The 20,513-nt window shown below is 41.6% G+C and overlaps 1 protein-coding gene across 3 annotated transcripts; it reads left to right on the top strand.

Moving 5' to 3' along the window:
• Nucleotides 1-8,262: 8,262 nt before the first annotated feature.
• usp46 (ubiquitin specific peptidase 46) lies at nucleotides 8,263-19,521 on the top strand. 3 transcript variants are annotated; one of them, XM_026305303.1, is made up of 9 exons: nucleotides 8,263-8,633; nucleotides 11,401-11,481; nucleotides 11,824-12,037; nucleotides 13,022-13,260; nucleotides 13,710-13,786; nucleotides 13,889-13,972; nucleotides 15,689-15,886; nucleotides 16,856-16,934; nucleotides 17,037-19,521. In XM_026305303.1, exons 1-9 carry the CDS (start codon nucleotides 8,598-8,600, stop codon nucleotides 17,136-17,138), a joined length of 1,110 nt encoding a protein of 369 aa, XP_026161088.1. In that variant the 5' UTR covers nucleotides 8,263-8,597; the 3' UTR covers nucleotides 17,139-19,521. The 3 variants fall into 3 exon arrangements, with proteins under 3 accessions (XP_026161088.1, XP_026161089.1, XP_026161087.1); XM_026305304.1 differs by having other exon boundaries at nucleotides 8,593-8,633; nucleotides 11,852-12,037; XM_026305302.1 differs by lacking the exon at nucleotides 8,263-8,633 and having other exon boundaries at nucleotides 11,353-11,481.
• The last annotated feature ends 992 nt before the right edge of the window (nucleotides 19,522-20,513 follow it).

Below are 20,513 nucleotides of genomic sequence, written 5' to 3'. Positions count from 1 at the left end.
CACGTTTTCAGTCACAGAGACCAGTGGCAGATATCTGTCATTGTTATTATCCTTCCATGACAATTAGCCCACGGTGATTGCCTTAACTTATCTGTCATCCTCCGCTGTCCCACAAGCAGCTTTTCTAATCCACTGTTTTCAAGACCAAATAAAATTTTGTGTGCAAACTGACAGACAAGCTCAGACCTGTCACTACCTCTCCCAGGGAGAATGAACCTGAATACATGGATTAGGCACCTGTGAACACAATCCTGATAGCATAAATATGCACACCTCAACCAATAAAACACACTGAAAAACATTATAACAAGGATCTTCACGTGTTTTTCTGTCTTTGTGGCAACATCCATCAATATACTGCAGACAGGAAGATGAGAGAAGTATATTTAAACACTACAGCAACAAAGAGGTAGTTTTGATTGGTCCTATGATTTGATGTGATGCAAAAAAAAAAAAAAAAAAAAGCACACCATGGTGCTAACTGAAAGAATCAGCTAAAGAAGTTTTTTGTCAGTGAACAGCTGTTGTCCTGTTCTAAGTGTTTTTAGGAGATACAGCATGAGGTGCTTCTCCCAAAAGCACAGAGCTGCTACCAAATCACATGCAGTTGACCTTCACCTTTTTACAAACCTTCTGTGTTTTTTTTAATTTTATTTTGTTAACTGTGAAACTGGTGGTGTGTCATGTTGTTCTCCTTTACTACCCATTAAAACCACTAGGACTACCTATCCAGCCCCCTTCAATCTGTGTACATGCAGACAGACTCATTCAGGAATAGTGGACTCTTTCAAAGGGTTCCTCCAATACCTTCATTATGACTGCGTACGCTCATGATTGAGTACACCACATTCATTCATATGCACATTTACACCCCCATAGATGCCTATGCTTCAGCTTATGTAATTATTCAGCTCGGTCACAGATGTTGCACAAAGAATTAAAACATTTCAGCATGAATGTGTGTATGCCTGATTCAGAGGCAGACTGAGCCGTATCTCCTCCTAGATCCTCAAGGTTATCTGTTTGTACAGTGCCTATTCAGTGTGAAGGCAATTACGTGTGAGTTAGTGAAAGTGCAAAAAATATCTTACCACATATTGTCAGTTCTGAATAAATCACTGAGGTGAAAGACGTGACTGAAGGCATGAGGCTTTTCACAATCATGTGGACATTGTGTGGTAACACTTAACGTAAAAACCTACACGCTGAAGTGATGCGGTAAATCATCTCTGGTTAAGTGTTTAAGTTTTGTTTTCCTAGACGTGATTATCCCGTTTCTTCTTTGCTGAGTTAAAGCTGACTGTGAGGTTTCATGCCTGTGCTTCTACCCAGCCCCACCACTGACAGCACTTGGATGTTGGTTAAGCACACGCTCTGTCTCCCCAGCCTGGCTTTCAGAAACATAATGTCTGCTGCAGGGAGGAGTTGTGGTGTAGCTGGGCCATTAGGATGCCACCAAGTGAGAAAAAAGAAAACAAACGGGCCAAACTGCTCCAGGAAATAATGGAGGATACGTGTCAGTGTTCTTGAAGGGTACACACTGTACTCTACACAAAAACTGGCACCGCACAATGAAAAGAGGAAAAGATGTGCGTCAGATGTCTTGAAGGAAGGAGGACTATAGTGCCTCTCATCTTTCATCAAACTGAATACACTGCCTCCTTACTGCTTCAGACATCACAGCAACACACTGGCTCTGACTGAAAATGACACTTCAAATCCATCCATACATTTTCTATACCCGCTTATTCCTTAACCAGGGTCACAGGGATCTGCTGGAGCCTATCCCAGCTCTCTTGAAAGACAGGGGTCCACCCTGGACAGGTCACCAGTCCATCACAGGGCCACATAGAGACAAACAACCTCACACACTCACACTCACTCCTATGGGCAATTTAGAGTCACCAATCAACCTAACATACATGTTTTTGGACTGTGGGAGGAAACCAGAGTACCTGGAGTAAACCCACGCAAGCACAGGGAGAACATGCAAATTCCACACAGAAAGGCTGGGTTGCGAACCCAGGACCTGCTTGCTGCGAGGCAACAGTGCTAACCACTCAGCCACCAAGCTTTAGATTTCATATATGCACATAATATGTTACAGAGCCTGCAAGGTAGTGGTAGAGTGAATATTACAGTGCTGCTAGTCTTCACTTCTGTGGTTCCATTGCTTTGACGCAGGAGAGGAAAGTCAAGGTGAATGCTCTGATTTTTTTTTTTCTTAGGAAGGTTTTCACTTTCAACTTAGTGTTAGATTTGCTCATTATGGTTTTATGTGGGTGCGTCAGAGAGGTGTTCAGCATCTTGTAGAAAGAGAGATTCAGAAATCGGTGCTGAATCAGTTCCTATAGACAATGCTTACGTCGTGCAGGCCTTGTAGAAGGAATGTGCACAGAACAATGCATTAGGTGCACTCCCAGATTTTGTTAAAGTGCCCGCAAATCCCCGAATTTCTTCTCATCTCATTGATTTTTAAATCTCAATGCAAATTTTAGTGTTTCCATCAACTACTGTTATGCAAGTGGTGGCATTTGGGTGCCTTAAACCATTAGAAGACAGTGCAACAACATAATAAGATAATAAAACAATAAATCACAATGAATTAAAATTATGTGGAAAACATGGATTTTAAATTTCTTTCATGTACTAATTTGAGGAATGTCGCCGTCTCCTCATCAGTCCAAACAGCTTTGAGTTTTTCAGTTAAGACATAGCTAACCCCCTGTCGAGTGCCCTCACTCTTTTAACTGAAAATAAAGTGTGTAAAGAAAGATAAGGGCTACAGTATGTTCACTTTGCAGCCCTTCACCCTCTCAAGCACCTGGCAGAGTAAATTAGTGCAGTTCACAGGACTGGAAAGTAGATCAAGCTCCATTGCTTTTTGAAGCTAACTGTAGACATCCAGTTATACAAACAGGTCTATTGTTATTGACCATGATCAGGACAAGATGCTTCTGAGCCTCTAGAGGAGAAGAACAGCAGCTCAAGGAATTTAAAGCTGCATTAGGGATAAGGAAAATATGCAGGGGATATGGTACAGGCCCATATCTGTGCTGCCTTCCAAAAGGCACAATGATTCTTGATACTACTCATTCCAGGCTATGCAGATGAAGAGGTTTGTGCTAAAATGGTATTTAGCTCTCTCATGTTTCATTCAGTTCCTTTAGTTTTAAATTAGGAGCCTGCTCAGTGTCCTTTTATTGTCCAAATGAACAGTTACAGTCTCTACAGCCATGACCTAACAGCAAAACAGGCCTGGAAATACCACTCTCTTTGTGTACATTGTGTGAAAGGTTCATAAAATGTAGGGCACTGCTTTATATAACCTTACTGCAACTGTTATCCACTGACACTGAAACTGCTGTTATAAACCAGAGTGTTAAAGCTGATTGTTACATAAACATCATCTGTGACCCATCTGGCTGCTATACTTCAATTGGATCATATTAGGAATCACCCACATGATAACACGCACTTCTTGAAATGCACACAAGCACAAAAACAGGCACAGTTTCTAGGGCTGCCTGTATTAGATGTTCACAATGAACTCTTCTGATCCCTGCTTTGTGTTCTGAGAACAATGCACCTGTTGTGCTGCTGTCGCTGTCTGACTCAGCATAGGTTGTGTAGTAGAACAGGTGCATTTTGGTGTAGTTGAGGTGAACCATGAAGAAGGCTGTGAACAGGGTTGTCACCTGAATTATCACTTTTGGGTATGTGTTCGGTTTTGTTCCTGTATAACCTTTACTTCAAGTTTCTGCTTTAGCTCTGACAGTCAGTTGATATATTTGTAGTGAAACCTGAACACATGCAAGTAATGATTTCACCTTCTCAAAAGTGAAGACCTTCTGTTTTTCTTTGTTTTATATCACCGTGAACTGAAAACCCTTTGTTTTCTGACCTTTTAGTTACTTAAAAAAAAAAGAAAAGATTTCAAAGAGTCGCTTTAGGCTCTGGAAAATAGGCATGGGGTAGTGTTTCATGTTTTACTGTTTTACAGTATCAAATCCAAGTAGATTTAAAGTCTCTGTCACGTTACACAATCCCCGTGCAGCTTGAGCAGCTTTGCAGAGAGAAAGATGGGAAAAATCTGAGTGTCCAGATGTGAAAAGCTGCTAGAAACATGTACACAGACTAAAGGCTGTGCTGTAATTGCTACCAAAAGTATATCTTGTAAATACTGACTTGGTACAAAAACAAGTATTTAATATTTTAGATTTTAGGCAATTAAACAGATCTGTTTTCACTTTTACATAAAAGACTCGTTTTTCTGTTGACCGCTGCGAAAAAGGCCACATTAAATCAACTTTGATTCATAGTTAAGAGACAGGAAAGGCGAAAAGAATGCTTTTTATAGGACTAAAGGCTAAATGGTCGACCATTCTAAGAAAAAAGGAACAATGAACAGGGGTATTACATTCTGCGTATTTTCTTGTGTCGTTTAGAAAATGTGACACATTAAAAATGTGCTTATGCCCAAATTATTTCTCTATGTTCCATGCTAAGCCACTAATGACAGAAAACAAACGTCCAGCATGTTGGTGTGAGCCTGTCGCCCATCCATCAAGCACTGAAATGCCGTTACCCAACATGCCCTGATCCTCTGTTTATAGAAGCAAGGGTACTGTAGATGTAAACTAAAGTCCGGATTAGTCTGTTTGGAACAGTGTGTGCCAAAAGGCAATAAATGTACCAAAGCTAGTGTGTATGACTAATAATTCACTCCCCTCGTGTCTTTGCTGTTCCCCTGTCCTGGCCAGCCTCATGCTGTTTTTGTTCTTTCTTTTCTTAAAATAACATAGGTGATGTTTATTTGATCAGATCTAAGTGTTGAAAACGAGCCCCAGGAGTACAGATTGAGGAATGCAACCTAACCTGAATACTAACTCAAGAGGTGGTTTCATCTGATTGGACAAGTTAATCGTGTTTGGAGATCAAGACAGCAATAAACTTTGATTGTGCAAAGAATCTGGACACACTATATGGAGTAATGAATATTACATGAAAAACAACAATTTCACTAACATTGTTTTACATGCAATATATCTCCCAACCACATGCTTGTTTTTTAAGCATTTAAAAGTTCTCACAGTGCTCTTGTACTTATGTTTCAGCTCAACCAATGTTGTTCCTGGTCCTGTAATAAGAAACCAAATTAGGTGTAAATTAAACAAATGCTGTTCTTTATATAGGACATACAACCAAAAATCGGTTATAGGCTGCATTTGTCTTTGAAATGGCCTGCACAAAAAAGACAATGTCAATATCTTACTTCATTTTTATAAAAATTACTAACAACTCCACAGACAGCAGCAAAGCCCCTAAGTCTAAACCCCCTCCTTATCATTTGTGGTGTGGACACTGAACTGGTGCCAGCCTACAAATATCTACAACAGGTTGAACTGGTCACTGAGCACAGATCCATCCATCCATCCCTCACCTCTACCCACTTATTCCTATTTAGGGTCACAGGGATCTGCTGGAGCCTATCCCAGCTCTCTTGAAAGACAGGGGTCCACCCTGGACAGGTCACCAGTCCATCACAGGGCCACATAGAGACAAACAACCACACACACTCACACTCACTCCTATGGGCAATTTAGAGTCACCAATCAACCTGACATACATGTTTTTTAAGTGTGGGAGGAAACAGTTTTATATTGTACTTTTCTGGCACTTGACATCTGTAAAATATGGATTCCAAATTATTGCAATGGGGAGTAGGCGATCACTGTTATTTCTATAGTCACCACAGCACTTTTGCCTCAAAGCAAGAAGGTTCAAGGTTTGAATCCCATATAACCCTGGACCCTTTCTGTGTGGAGATGCACGTTCTCCCTATGTCTGTGAGTTTGGGTTTAGGTTAGTTAGTGACTTTAAATTTCCTGTAGGTATGACTGTGACTGTGATGATTTGTCTGTTTCTGTGTGTCAGCTCTAAGACAGACTGGTGATCTGTCCAGGGGGAACATCCACCCCTCTCACCCAATGTCAGCTTTGGATGTTCAGATATGCAGTATAAAAAAATGGATGGATGCTATAAGTTTTTAACAATGCGCAAAGTGTTTTACATATCATATAATGTGCAGCCATCACAATACATGCAGTCCCAGCCCCTGGGACCTTCGGTATACCTATTGTGGCACTGTGAAAAGGAACAGCTTCTCTGTTGCTGCTTCTAACTCCTGAAAAACAATCTTAAATGATGGTATCTAACACTCATGCTTCAGAAGCTTGAGCCAAATGTCACCAGGCTGCAATGAATCACAGCTGGAGGAGTTTCTTGGCAGTACAGAAATGATGTATAATTCATTTGAATCTCTTTGTAGCAGCTCAACAACAGGAAGGCCATCGGTGCTTTTAATAGTGCGGCCAGCCTCCTTTACTGGAAACATTTACTGAGCTCAAGAATTTTTTTCTCCCTGTGTGTGTGTGTGTGTGTGTGCGTTTGTTTGTCTGTCAGTGTGTAGTAGTGCACATGCACCCTCATGAAAATCCAAACATTCAGCCCCATTTCTGATCTCAAGTGAGGCAAGCAAAGAGCATCCACTAAGGCTCACCTGCTTGCTGTAAAAAAAAAAACAACAACAACAACATAGTGTCACTGCTGTCTAAACACGAAGAGAGAAACACAATTAACAGACTTCATCTTCACTCTTCATCTGAAACCTTGTGTTAGCACATAATCTGCCCTGCTAAACCTGGAAAACAGCTAAAACCGATTTTATCTCATAAAAAAGCCTGAGAATGGATCATCATCTGGACAAACCTAGAGTTGTTTTTGTGCCTGTTTTGGTTTGTGAGTGTCAGTGTCAGTGATTGTGTATGTCATGTTTTTTTTTGTTTTTTTTTTAAGTCTGCATATTATCCATATCCATCAGTGAGGATGCAAAGAGCAGTAATAATGATAATAAGAGCAGTATGAGTCAGGAAAAGGGCAGCTGCAGCCACAGTGCCACTCTATCCTATTAATACAGTTTGGACTGAAATAGTAAGTCTGGGAACATTTTGTATCAAGATCCCACAAGCTACCACTGCATGCAATTGTTTCACTGTCATTCAAACGTATTCAGAAATAAACCTATGAGAACATGCCAGTCAAACATCTCACTAAAGCCATGGTGCATACCAAACGTCTGATCAACAATGAAACTTTCCCATCTTCCCAACCCTGCTGTTTTGATATTTGTTTTTCTGTGAAAAGTTTTATTCTTCTCTCTTTCCCCGTTCCTTTTGAAGTATGTTAATTACAATTATTTGTTGTTTTCCTTTCTTTTTGTTCACATGCAAATGCTAAAGAGATAATGGCCAAGAAATTGTTGTGAAAGCACAAACTAAGCTTGTAGTGAATGAGGGTGCCCTGAGGGCTGGAGGCTCCAGCAGAGCTTTTTAGAGGGGACGTTTACCTTTAAATGTAACCCCGTCAGCCCCTTTATTTTGCTCAACTGATGGGTGGTTGAAGTGAAGAATAATGTGAAATTAAACCATTGGTATTTCTAGGCTACAAAATGTTAAGGTTCCTAACAAGTACCCAACACAATGTTGCCAGAGTGGAAAAGGCTTGGCTCTCAGTTTTGTGTTGTCAAACTATAAATAACAGAAATCCTGCAGTTGACAATGTGTGGTTGTTTCTCAAACGGGGCCCAGTGGAAAACAGTATACAGTTATATGTAGGTTCCAGGGCTTCAAGCTAAGCACTAAATGTCGGGGAAGGTTGGCATCTACAGCTGTGATTGCTTTTTTTTTTTAATAAACCTTTGTGAATTGCAGTACTAAATTGCTGAATTGCCCCTGCAGAGTAACAGATTCACTGTTTTGTTTTTGTTTTAATTCATATGTTTGTTTTTCATATTAATTAACTAAATATTAGCTACAAGGAGTCAAATAATTGATGGTTATTTTTTAAGTTTTTTAAGTTAATAATTTAAATGATTAACCTGACAACTAATTACATTATACCAAGCCAATTTTATATATTAAACAAAATACTCATGATTGACAATAAATTCGCTATCTTATAATTGAGTTTAGGTATTAATATAGAGTTCAGCATTAAGATTTGGTCTCCTTAAAGTGCGTTTCAGAAATGAACTACATTTCCCTAAAGCCAATGCTTCAATTATTTGCAGATGATTGGTTGCAGCTCGGCTAAGATTTACCGTGCAGCTCTACGAATGGCCCTGTAATCATATCAATCAAACACAGAAACTAAGAACCAATCAGCTCTGGAGTTTCCTCTTGGTGGGCGGGACTAAGACGCTTCTTCACACAACAGGATTGTTTCCTGGTCGTTGCTAACAACCTGCTGCCTGCAACTCCGTCTGTCCGCTGTCCGCTCCAGCACAGACGGTTTCCAGCTGCAGAGTTTTTGAGCTGTGCGTGAGGATGAAGCCGGGCCGACACTGACTGCAGCTGGACTCTCAGCTCCGTGTGAGCCGCACGGTGGTCCGTGTCTCCCTGCCTGCTTTGTGGCGCTCGGGGTTGCAGCCTGGCCTCCAGCGGCGGCTGCGAATTAACTTCATTTCTCAACGTGCCCTCGCTCTGAGATCATGATTACTTTATAGAGATGGCGCTGAGGGGGACACTGTGAACTAAATGACTGTCAGAAACATCGCCTCCATTTGTAATATGGTGAGTTAAACTCGATCCGCCTGCGGCCACTGTCATGACCCTGGTGCCCGTATATGATGTTACCCAGACACCCTGCGCAGGCTAAAGGCTCCTTAGGCATGCACGGTAAATCTCCTTTACTTTAGCATGTCCTGGTGCTCAGACAGGCCCAAAGCGTCAAATGAATGCGTCCTGTTTGGTGTTTACACGCCGCTTGTTCCGAGTAGCGTTGATGTTGTGTGTTGCAGCCTGCAGGGACAACACATTGTTCAGTCTGTGTAGCTGTCACCCATGACTGACAGGTGAGTGGAGCAGCGCGCCGCCTTTGACAGCTTGCGTTGTGATTGCATAATGTGCTGCTGCTGCAGAGACCGGTTAACTTCCTGGTAGCCGAGATCAGGGATCTGCAGTAATCTGTGTTCAGATGGGGCTAAGAACAGTAAATGTTCGGGTTTAATACCGTTTGCCTTCCCTGTATTTAGAAGGAAGACTAACGCCTGGGCCTGGCTCCTCTGAGTGGGCACTACACTGAGTTTTTATGCTGTATCCCCTCAGGAGGCATTACACATGTATACAGCCACAGTCTCATTGGACTGTTAGCTTCTACAGTCTGCAGCAGGTTGGATGATAAGACAAAATCACATTTATCCAGTTAGTGCCACTGATGGGGATTATTTTTCATTAGCCGCTCACATGGAGATTGTTTCTTGATGATTTGGTTTTGAGCTCTGGAATAGACCAGATATTCATTTGAATATTTAAAAACCCAAATATTTACATTTAAGAAGCTGTAGGAGCTATTCCTGCAGTTTTGAAGCAGGTCCTACATAGACTTCATCACCTGTTGCCTGCGCTTCCTTCACTCTGTGAGGAGCCAACTCACCCCAGACCGTCTCAGCTGGGTTTATGCTCCTGCTGGATGGCGTGTGCTTGCAGAATGTTGTGGTGGTGGCCATCCTGGTTCAAACAACGTCACCATCAAAGTACCCCCAGAAAGTCTTATTCTTGACAGTGAAATGTGTCTGCTACTTGAACCCTGGGAAGCACCGATGTGGCCTCTGATCTGAGTTCACTGATGATCTCTGAGGCTGCTAACTTTTCCCCAGCAAGGAAACTGCTGCTCTTGCTTTCCTGGGGCAGTCCTCATGAAAGGCTGTTTCATCAGAGCAATTATTGGTTTTATGCGTCTACACTTGAAGAAATGCCCATTGTTAGTATTATATTACAGCTAACTACAGTAAACAAATAGGGCTTTTTACTGTATAGCAGCACTACCAGTTGACTACAGATAAGGCTCACCTGTTAACTGGAAACTCTTCCATGTGAGTACCTCATTAAAGCAGACTGAGATAAAGCCATTAGTATGCAGAACCATTGTCAGTTCAAACAATGGCTCCTTTAAGGAATTTAAATTATGAAGCAGCTTTTTTTAAAGTACTTATTTTTTGCTTGCCTCCCAATTCTCTTATGTGTTATTTACCTTTTTATATTTTTGATATTACCGATCAATGTAGAAAATAATAGGCAGAAGAACCACTGAATGAGGTGTGTTGTGCTGTACTAAAGCATGTTTGTGCAGACAGGAATTCAGATTGAGTGTGAAGGTTATATTGATTTGTTCAAATTGTGTGAGTTACATCTAAGGTAAAAAAAGTTACTTGTTAAAGGCTTTTCTTTCTTTTTGAATGGTCAGGGCACCATTGAAGACATTACGAACGTGAATTATTTTCAATATGTCGGTCAAGGACTTTCACGCAAATGAAAAATAAAATTCTTTTTAAAAACTACAAGGCTGAAAGTTTCCATCTTCAGTCGGTAATAATCATACAAAGCGAGTGGCAGTGGTACACGTGTCATAACTCTTCTTTTTTTTTTTTTTTTTTTTTCCTGTCACCTTTCACATTGTCCTTATCAACACTGTGGATAAATTAGTTTTTCCTTCTAAATAAATAATGCACCTACCTGCTGTTTTTAATGAGGTGCTCATATGTCAAAATGTGGCATCAGGTGTCCGCAGGGTTTGTCTGGATATTCCTACCATCAGTGTTTTGTGTAGATTTTCAGGACACACTTCCCCTCACTTTGCCCGTTCCGCAGTCGTAGTATAAAGGTCAATACTTGAATTACAGGTGAATTATGAGGAAAGAATCCGTTAGCGTGTGGACTATGTGCTGCAGAGTCTCAGAATGGAAGCGGTAAATCAGACAAAGGGGCTTTCACAGTCTGCTTTGACAGAGGGAAATGACAGTCATTGAAAGTCAAAGCCTTCTCCAAACTAAATTGTCTTCTGTGTTCACTCAACAAAGCTGTGGTTCATTTGGTGAAGCTTTGAGCTCTGACAAGTGAAAAGCCTCTGACAAGAGATAAGTGGTCTGTATCAGCAGTAGACTGCAAAAACTCCCCTGACTTTTGACATGGGTCTGCCTGTTTAGACCACTTTCTGCTTTGACGGGGGGGGGGGGGGGGGGGGGGGTTGGGTCTGTAAATGAACATAACTGAGATGAGCAGGGTTTTGTGCATTCTATGGGAAATGGAGACAGATCCTTTTTATTAATTATACATTATTAGAAGGAGGCCTCTTTTTGGTTTTGTTGGTAGCCTGTTGCTGCTCCTGGACTCTACACAATTTCCTTGTCAGTTTGACTATGTACACACTGAGAGGACTAAACAAATTAGGTTTCATCTTTAGACTCTCCTTAACCACAAATATGCAAAAATGTTATATGAGATGATGGTGATGATGATAATCAAATGCACACTGTCATGCTTCCCTTTGTTGTCTTCTCAGGGCACCAATGCCTCTGCTCTGGAGAAGGACATTGGCCCGGAGCAATTCCCCATCAATGAACACTACTTTGGATTGGTCAACGTAAGTATCACTAAATCCTCTCACACATTAACAGAGGTTATTAAAAAAAGAGTGGGGTAAGTTTTTAAACAAGCGTCTGGTGAGTCATGTCCTCTAGTGGACAGTTGGTATTGAAGAGCCAATAACGGGATGTTCTGTTTCCTTCATATGGCATTTACATAAACACAGTTTAACAACCATCTAGATCCAGTGTCTTTCAAGTCTATAAAAACAAGAGATCACTTTGGTATTTTTCCACTAACAAATTTAGGTGGATTATAGCCTGAAAGAAAAATCACAGCGTGACCTCCCCACCCTTTTTTTTGTTTTTTGTCCTTCTCCTCTGGTCCCTTGATTCTTCAGTTTGGAAACACATGTTACTGTAACTCAGTGCTCCAGGCTCTTTACTTCTGCCGACCTTTCCGGGAGAACGTGCTGGCCTACAAAGCCCAGCAGAAGAAGAAAGAGAACCTCCTCACATGCCTGGCTGACCTCTTCCACTCCATCGCCACACAGAAGAAGAAAGTGGGTGTCATCCCACCCAAGAAGTTCATCTCCCGCCTGCGGAAGGAGAACGGTGAGAACTCACGCCTGATGAAAATCCTGATGAAAAGGAAGTCAAGTTTTAGTAAAATAAGAGTCTGATGCGAATATTAAACAAAAACATCTCAATTAATTCAAGCTAAATAAAAGTTTGTGTAGACAGTTTGAGAAAATCAGCATTCTATTTTTAAGCAGAGACCTCTGCATCATGTTCTTTATTTTTATTCATGTCTGTTCTCTCTTCTTTGTCTTTGCCAAATTCATTGCATGCCCCTCTTCACTCACATGTTCATTAGCAGAGAGTGGAGATTTGCGGTTCTGTGTCAGCTTTAATGTTTGAGGTGAAGGGCAGGTGCATGTTGGTGGTAAGGTCATTCAGAGAGTCCAGCTGACAGAAAGGCTGACTGTTCTCTGCTGTTCATATTGAGGAAGCTCTTTATGTGATTGAACAATGCAATCTCTGTTGAGAACCAGCTTTGGTCAGTTGTTTCCTCTCTGGACTTTTTCTTTTCTGCCCCCCCCCCCCCCCCCCCATTCTCAGTTTTCACTGTTCACATGCCGATCAAAACAGAAGTCTGTGTGGATGCTAATATCGTCAGCGTAGCTTGTTGATTTCATTTACTCTTGACACTTCTCAGTCTGGCTCTCATCTGTGTATATATAGATTTAAATATAACCAGCCACAGAGTTGCTTAACTGAGCACAAATACTGAAAACAGAAGGACAGCTAAGCAGGTTATGTCTAAGCTGACTGGATGCTGGCTGTAGTAGAAAAGGTGTGATACAAATATTTTTAACACAGAACTATTAAAATAGGCCTGTTTTAGGCTGAGGTGCTTGGTGCAAATTTCTGATGTGGAGAAATATGTATATTGAATTCACTATGAGCAGGTAACCAGTATTAACTGGCTAAAAGAACCATTAACAGAAGCATTTAACTAGTGCGTCCTCAGTGACTCAGCGTCCTCCTCCTCCTCCTGAGTTCTCACCCTTTATTTTATCTCTGCTCACGCTACAGATTTGTTCGACAACTACATGCAACAGGATGCCCATGAGTTCCTCAACTACCTGCTGAACACAGTAGCCGACATTCTGCAAGAGGAGAAGAAGCAGGAAAAGCAGAACGGACGCCTCAAGAACAACGGTACCGCCGTCACCGCAGAGACCGAGACGGAGAACAAGACAGAACCCACGTGGGTTCACGATATCTTCCAGGGCACACTGACCAATGAGACGCGCTGCCTCAACTGTGAAACGGTGTGTGGCTGTGCTATAGTTGCAGGTTCAGTTCTGTTAGGGGCAGTATTTCTGATGGTGTTATCTATCCACCTGTCACTCTGAATTAGAGGGCTCTCCTGAAAGAGGAGAAAGGGATTCTTTTTCTATGAAGCTGTTGGGAGATCCAAAATAAAGAAATAAAATAGTGAGCTCAGCCTGTGGGTGGTGACCAGCCTCTTTACGTCAGGGCTGCCAAAGGTTTTGTCCTCACAATTGTGAGGGCGTGGAGTGGGACAGGTTGCCCTGAACAACCCCTGCAGACACCAAGGCGCTGCACTGTGCAGAGACAAAAGCCTCTGTGTAATGAGCGTTTCAAAGACTGGCTACATGCGTATTGATGTGGGCGGTGGGTGCTCTGTCACCCACAGCAGGCTGATCAGACAAAATTCTGGTTTATATACCTCAATGTCTGTGCGTCTCTTTGACAGGTAAGCAGCAAAGATGAGGATTTTCTTGATCTTTCTGTGGATGTGGAGCAGAACACGTCAATAACACACTGTCTCAGGTAGCATCTATTTATTTTACATCTCCTCGCAGCTAAAAGGTTTCCTTTTGGTCTGAGTGAAATTGAATAACCAGTTGTCCTGTGGCGTGCTCTCCCCTACAGGGACTTCAGTAACACAGAGACTTTGTGCAGTGAATACAAATACTACTGTGAGACATGCTGCAGCAAGCAGGAAGCACAGAAGCGGTCAGTAAAGCACCAAGATTATTACTCTGTTGTGTCATGATGCCAAACCACACTTCTCTGAGCATGTACAGTGGGTACGGAAAGTATTCAGACCCCTTAAAATTTTTCACTCTTTGTGTCATTGCAGCCATTTGCCAAAATCAAAAAAGTTCATTTTATTTCTCATTAATGTACACTCAGCACCCCATCTTGACAGAAAAAAACAGAAATGTAGAAATTTTTGCTAATTTATTAAAAAAGAAACACTGAAATATCACATCGTCATAAGTATTCAGACCCTTTGCAGTGACACTCATATTTAACTCACATGCTGTCCATTTCTTCTGATCCTGTTTGAGATGGTTCTGCTCCTTCATTGGAGTCCAGCTGTGTTTAATTAAACTGATTGGACTTGATTAGGAAAGGCACACACCTGTCTATATAAGACCTTACAGCTCACAGTGCATGTCAGAGCAAATGAGAATCATGAGGTCAAAGGAACTGTCCAAGGAGCTCAGAGACAGAATTGTGGCAAGGCACAGATCTGGCCAAGGTTACAAAAGAAATTCTGCAGCACTCAAGGTTCCTAAGAGCACAGTGGCCTCCATAATCCTCAAATGGAAAAAGTTTGGGACGACCAGAACTCTTCCTAGACCTGGCCGTCCAGCCAAACTGAGCAATCGTGGGAGAAGAGCCTTGGTGAGAGAGGTAAAGAAGAACCCAAAGATCATTGTGGCTGAGCTCCAGAGATGCAGTAGGGAGAAGGGAGAAAGTTCCACAAAGTCAACTATCACTGCAGCCCTCCACCAGTCGGGGCTTTATGGCAGAGTGGCCTGACGGAAGCCTCTCCTCAGTGCAAGACATATGAAAGCCCGCATAGAGTTTGCCAAAAAACACATGAAGGACTCCCAGACTATGAGAAATGAGATTCTCTGGTCTGATGAGACCAAGATTGAACTTTTTGGTGTTAATTCTAAGCGGTATATGTGGAGAAATTCTGGCACTGCTCATCACCTGCCCAATACAATCCCTACAGTGAAACATGGTGGTGGGAGCATCATGTTGTGGGGGTGTTTTTCAGCTGCAGGGACAGGACGACTGGTTGCAATCGAAGGAAAGATGAATGCGGCCAAGTACAGAGATATCCTGGAAGAAAACCTCTTCCAGAGTGCTCAGGACCTCAGACTGGGCCGAAGCTTCACCTTTCAACAGGACAATGACCCTAAGCACACAGCTAAAATAACAAAGCAGTGGCTTCGGAACAACTCTGTGACCGTTCGTGACTGGCCCAGCCAGAGCCCTGACCTAAACCCAATTGAGCTTCTCTGGAGAGACCTGAAAATGGCTGTCCACCAACGTTCACCATCCAACCTGACAGAACTGGAGAGGATCTGCAAGGAAGAATGGCAGAGGATCCCCAAATCCAAGTGTGAAAAACTTGTTGCATCATTCCCAAGAAGACTCATGGCTGTACTAGCTCAAAAGGGTGCTTCTACTCAATACTGAGCACAGGGTCTGAATACTTATGACCATGTGATATTTCAGTTTTTCTTTTTTAATAAATTAGCAAAAATTTCTACATTTCTGTTTTTTTCTGTCAAGATGGGGTGCTGAGTGTACATTAATGAGAAATAAAATGAACTTTTTTGATTTTGGCAAATGGCTGCAATGACACAAAGAGTGAAAAATTTTAAGGGGTCTGAATACTTTCCATACCCACTGTATGCTTCTCTGCAGGATGCGTGTGAAGAAGCTTCCTATGATCTTGGCACTACACCTGAAGAGGTTTAAGTACATGGAGCAGCTGCACCGCTACACCAAGCTGTCCTACAGAGTGGTGTTCCCCCTGGAGCTCCGTCTGTTCAACACGTCTGGCGATGCTGTCAACCTGGATCGCATGTATGATCTAGTGGCCGTGGTGGTTCACTGTGGCAGGTACAGTATGTTGATTATAGTTCAGAATTAAAGGAGCACACCACCAACTTTTACACGTGAAGCGTCTTTACAGGTATATAAGAAGCAAGCATAAAGGAGGCCCTGTCAGGTTCTAAAACTAGCTCATATGATGTTTTGTTCAGCCACATTGGATGGGAAAAGAGACATCAAGATCATTTATTACAGCTAGACCCTTTATGTGGTCAAACAGCAAACAAAGATATTTCATAATGTTGTACAAATGGGGAAAATAGTCAAAAAGGATGTCTTATTATCAAAAGCTCCCACGATGCATCTGGTTCATCCCAATGTCACATCTATTGTAGCAATGTTTAAAGCCACTTCCATTTGACGAGAGACAAGTTGTATTCAGTGAGTTTTGGTTTTTCTTTTTTCATAGACGCTGCTTGTCTTAGATGAGCGTTTTAGTCATTGTGGTGTCCAGGTGGGAGTTCCACTTGATTTTTTTTTTTTAATATATATATATATATATATATATATTTTGCCCTGTGACAAAAATTGTCATCCAGCAGATGATTTTTTTGAGAGAGCTCTTCACAGAGCTAATAGAAAAAAGGTTAATGTAGGTCATTGATATATAAATTCCCTATATTTGAAGTATAACAACATAATTGAAAAATTTTCCCGTATTTCCAATTTTCTTTTTATTTATGTAAATAAGCTGAATAATTTTAGGTTTTAGACTGTTGGTTGGAAAACACAATAAATTTAAATATATCTCTTTAAGTTCTTGAAAATTGTGATTTTCGGACATGATATAGATAAAATGAGTCATGAAATGGGTCATTGCAGCCCCAAACAGCAGTTTACAGTAAATGTCAGGCAGCTTGACTAATATCAGTTCTTTTCTTTAAAGACACACCTGCCCAGACAAAAGTGAGATGCACTCCAAAGCTTTCTCTGAATATTCCAAGCCTGGAGAGTCACTGTTTGTCTCTGTTTCCTCAGTGGCCCAAATAGAGGTCATTACATCACCATAGTGAAGAGTCATGGCTTCTGGCTGCTGTTTGATGATGACATTGTGGAGGTGCGTCACTCTCAGCTTGTTCTGCTCTGCTTGATGTTCCTTGACTCATATATTATTATCATTTGTGTTATCAGTAAACCACATTTTACTTGTGTTGTACAGAAAATTGATGCCCAGGCAATTGAAGAGTTTTATGGGCTTACCTCAGATATCTCCAAGAACTCTGAGTCGGGATACATCCTCTTCTACCAGTCCAGGGAGTGAGTGGAGCTTCATCACAGGATGAAGATAGAACAGGATTAAATCTTTTGTTTTTTTTTTTTTTTGTTTGTTTTGTTTTGTTTTTTAATATTCAGCCTAACAAATCAGACTCCTGCCATCTCCATCCCATCCTCCAAGTGGGACCTCTTTGATATATGTGCCAATTCTCTGTCCCATTGTCAACCTCTGGGCATAGCTGTACTTCATCTCGCTCTGTAATTTGCTTCTCGTCTTTTCAGTCACCTGCATCTGGACTGCACTTTAAAACAAAAGCAAACACGCTCAACTACGTAGCTGCTGTAAGTAGTCTACATCCACATCAAACCCCACATAGACTAGTGGGAGATGCCTACAGAGATGACTCTCTACCAGGAACGTGATGAGCTGAATTGTCTGGTGCACATACACAATTGTCAAAAGTTGTACTATTTCATTTATATGTATATAAGGTCTTTTTCAGTGACGTGTCAGCCCCTCATCGTTCCTTTTATTTGGGCTCTTTTCCCCATCACTGTCCAGTCTTGTATGTTCATGTCCCTGGTGGATGCATGAAAAGTGAATGGAGACTAATATTGTATACTGCGCAGAGAGATATATGAACATTGTCTGAGCGTTAATTAGTGGACTCACAAGCTTAAACCTACCTAACCTGAGTGTACTAAAACTCGATGCTCTAACACTACACATGAATGGCAAACCCTGCCGTTTTCTCTGCCAGCTGTATCTCCATTCAAATCAGCTGAATCTTTATATTTTTTCTATTAGAACCCCCTATTTATTGAACTTCACATATTTATTACTGTTATTTGTAATACTGGCTGGTAGTTAATGAAGGTATGAGTGCAGTGTGGCTCTTCTGAGAGCTTTGTATTTAGAGACTATATCTAAGCTCACAGTGGAGGACATAGTGTGTGTAATACACGGCTTGATGGGACAGTTAAAATAGTTCTTAACAGGTTAGTTTTGTGATTTGCATGTTAAATGAAAATTTAAGACAGTTTTAACATGATACAAGTGAGACACAACCCACAACTGCCTAATCATTTCATTAATGTGAAAATGGTGCAATACGAGGTGAAATGATCCGATGTGCAATTTCCCAGTAAGACTGACATACACAGCATTTAAATGTTAGTAGTAAATGTGTTTTTTAGTGGCTGATCTCTTTCCAATGCTGTTTGTGTGCATGTGATACCTGACTAAATACCCCTCTTTATCACATGCAGTGCACAGTACGCACTGGGATGTTTGCCGGGATGCTCTTTCACCCTTCTTTTTTGTAACCTTCCACAACATTGTCTTGTTTTCATTCCTAAATTGAACTACACTTAAGTAGTTCTCTCTTGGGTTGTCTCTGACGTTGATGATGTAAATTGTGTCATACATAAGCACATTGTAATCTTAAATCCCATGCAGGTAAATGTCAGGCTTCATTGTTAATTAATACAATATCTCATGTACTGTAGATGTTTTTCCCCAGGGTTTGCCATGCCCTGTACAATACCGCAACATCAAACAGCTTGTTTTCATGTGAATGACATTCCTATTTGCTGCAGATCAGAGGAAATTTCCATTTGAAACACATCTCATTATAAAGAAAGAGGTAGAAATAGGATTGATTTGCTAGCCTAGTGTCTGTGTTTATACAGGCGAGACAGAAATCAAAAGGAACACAGTGAAACTCGGGGAGTTGAATGATGTTTCTGCAGCCTCTTCCTTTTAGTCTGTTACTGTGTGAAGTCATGAAGAACAGGTGCCAAACTGGAGTCTATACTGATCTTGAAAACAGAACATTATTTTCTTTGTAAAGATACAAATGTACATAAATAGTATGTAGAAAAACACTTCTGGGAATAGGCAAATATTTTTTTAAAGTCAAGATCTTTAAATGTAAAGACACTTGTGGCAAAAGGTTTTAGCTTAGCGTTGACCATTTAATGAAACCCTGTCAAGAAATATTGTGCTATTTTACAATCACTCAATTACATAATCCATCAGAATTGTTCAGAAGTGACCATCTGTCATATTATTGCTATTACTGGGATGAACTGAGCCAGGGTAGTAAGCAATAGCAGGAATAATCTGAGACAGTTTAGTTTCGGGTGAGAAGAAATATGTTATCAACACGCTGATCTTCCATTAACCCGTTTGCACTCGCCCTCACTGAAATGCTCAGTTGTTGCACTTGATCTTACTGTGATAGTGTTTTACCTTCGAGGGCTCAGGTACAGAGTCCTGCATCACGTGGGAGCAGACTGAACTTTGGCTGTAAACTGAAAGTGCACTTTAATTAGTGATGAGCTTGAATGCTTTAACATGACGAACCTCAGTCTAACTTGCTCATTTTGAGTTTTTTCTTCTGTTCAATAAAATGACTATCAACATACTTGTGTGACTGCTCCTTTTTATTCACAACACACAAAGGTTTCCTGTTTAGCCAAGCTAGTGGTGATGGAAGTCATCCTTCTGGCCAGGACAGAAAAGAAAATCTTTCCTTCAGTGCTTAGGAGGGAGATGGTGCAGAATTGGCTGAACTCAGAGGAGTCTGCTTCAAAAAGCAGCCCTCTTCTCATTTCCAGGACAAAGGGAGCTTCCATAACCTGTGGCGTAGCTTAGGATATCTCTTGTACACCTTATAGGGTAGGACTTCTGCACGATTACGCAGATCTCTCTCCATGTTTGGTGCTCTAGCGTTGAGATCTTCCTCAGTGGATTCGTGTCTACTGATCCTTGGCCTAATGCCTGTCCCCTGGAGGGATCCAAATGGTTCACTTTGAGAAACTCCTCTATAACTTCCTTGAGGCTGGTCAGGCTCCCAGATCTGCTTCCTCCAACAGGTTCTTTGTGGACCTATATGGGTTCTGGATGAACTGAGTTTGCTTTGTTGCTTATTCCATCGTCAATCGTCAGGACCTTTCAGAGTTTTCCTCCAAGGCTACTGGTCAGGTCTTTGATACCTGCCTTTTCTTCAGCAGTAGCTCTCCTGAACTGCTGGTTGAGGGTCTCAATTTCCTTCCTCAGCTGCATCATCTGTGCTTCCCTCATGTTTAGCTGTTGTTTGTGGGTTCTGTTGCTTTTACCGTCTTCTGTGCCAAACCATTCTCTGGCCATACTGCAGACAATTGTCATGCTGTTGTTTTTCCTCTCTGCCATACCAGCTAGCATGGTTTCTAGAACGCTGTCCAGATCCTGGTCCAATTGGTTCCATCTTTCAACGCCACTCGCTGGGACCACTTTACCTTTTCCCTCGCAGGTTGAGTGCCTGGGATGTCATAGGGAGAGTTCCTCCTGTGGTTTAGGGGTGGGGCAGCCGTCGAGAGATCTCCTGTACTGCGGGGTGTCTCCTGAATGGAGTCCTGTGTCTCACTCAGCATTGCC

Source organism: Mastacembelus armatus, chromosome 4 (genome assembly GCF_900324485.2).
Source record: "Mastacembelus armatus chromosome 4, fMasArm1.2, whole genome shotgun sequence".
NCBI lineage: Eukaryota > Metazoa > Chordata > Actinopteri > Synbranchiformes > Mastacembelidae > Mastacembelus > Mastacembelus armatus.
This window is presented reverse-complemented; position numbering and strand designations above follow the sequence as displayed.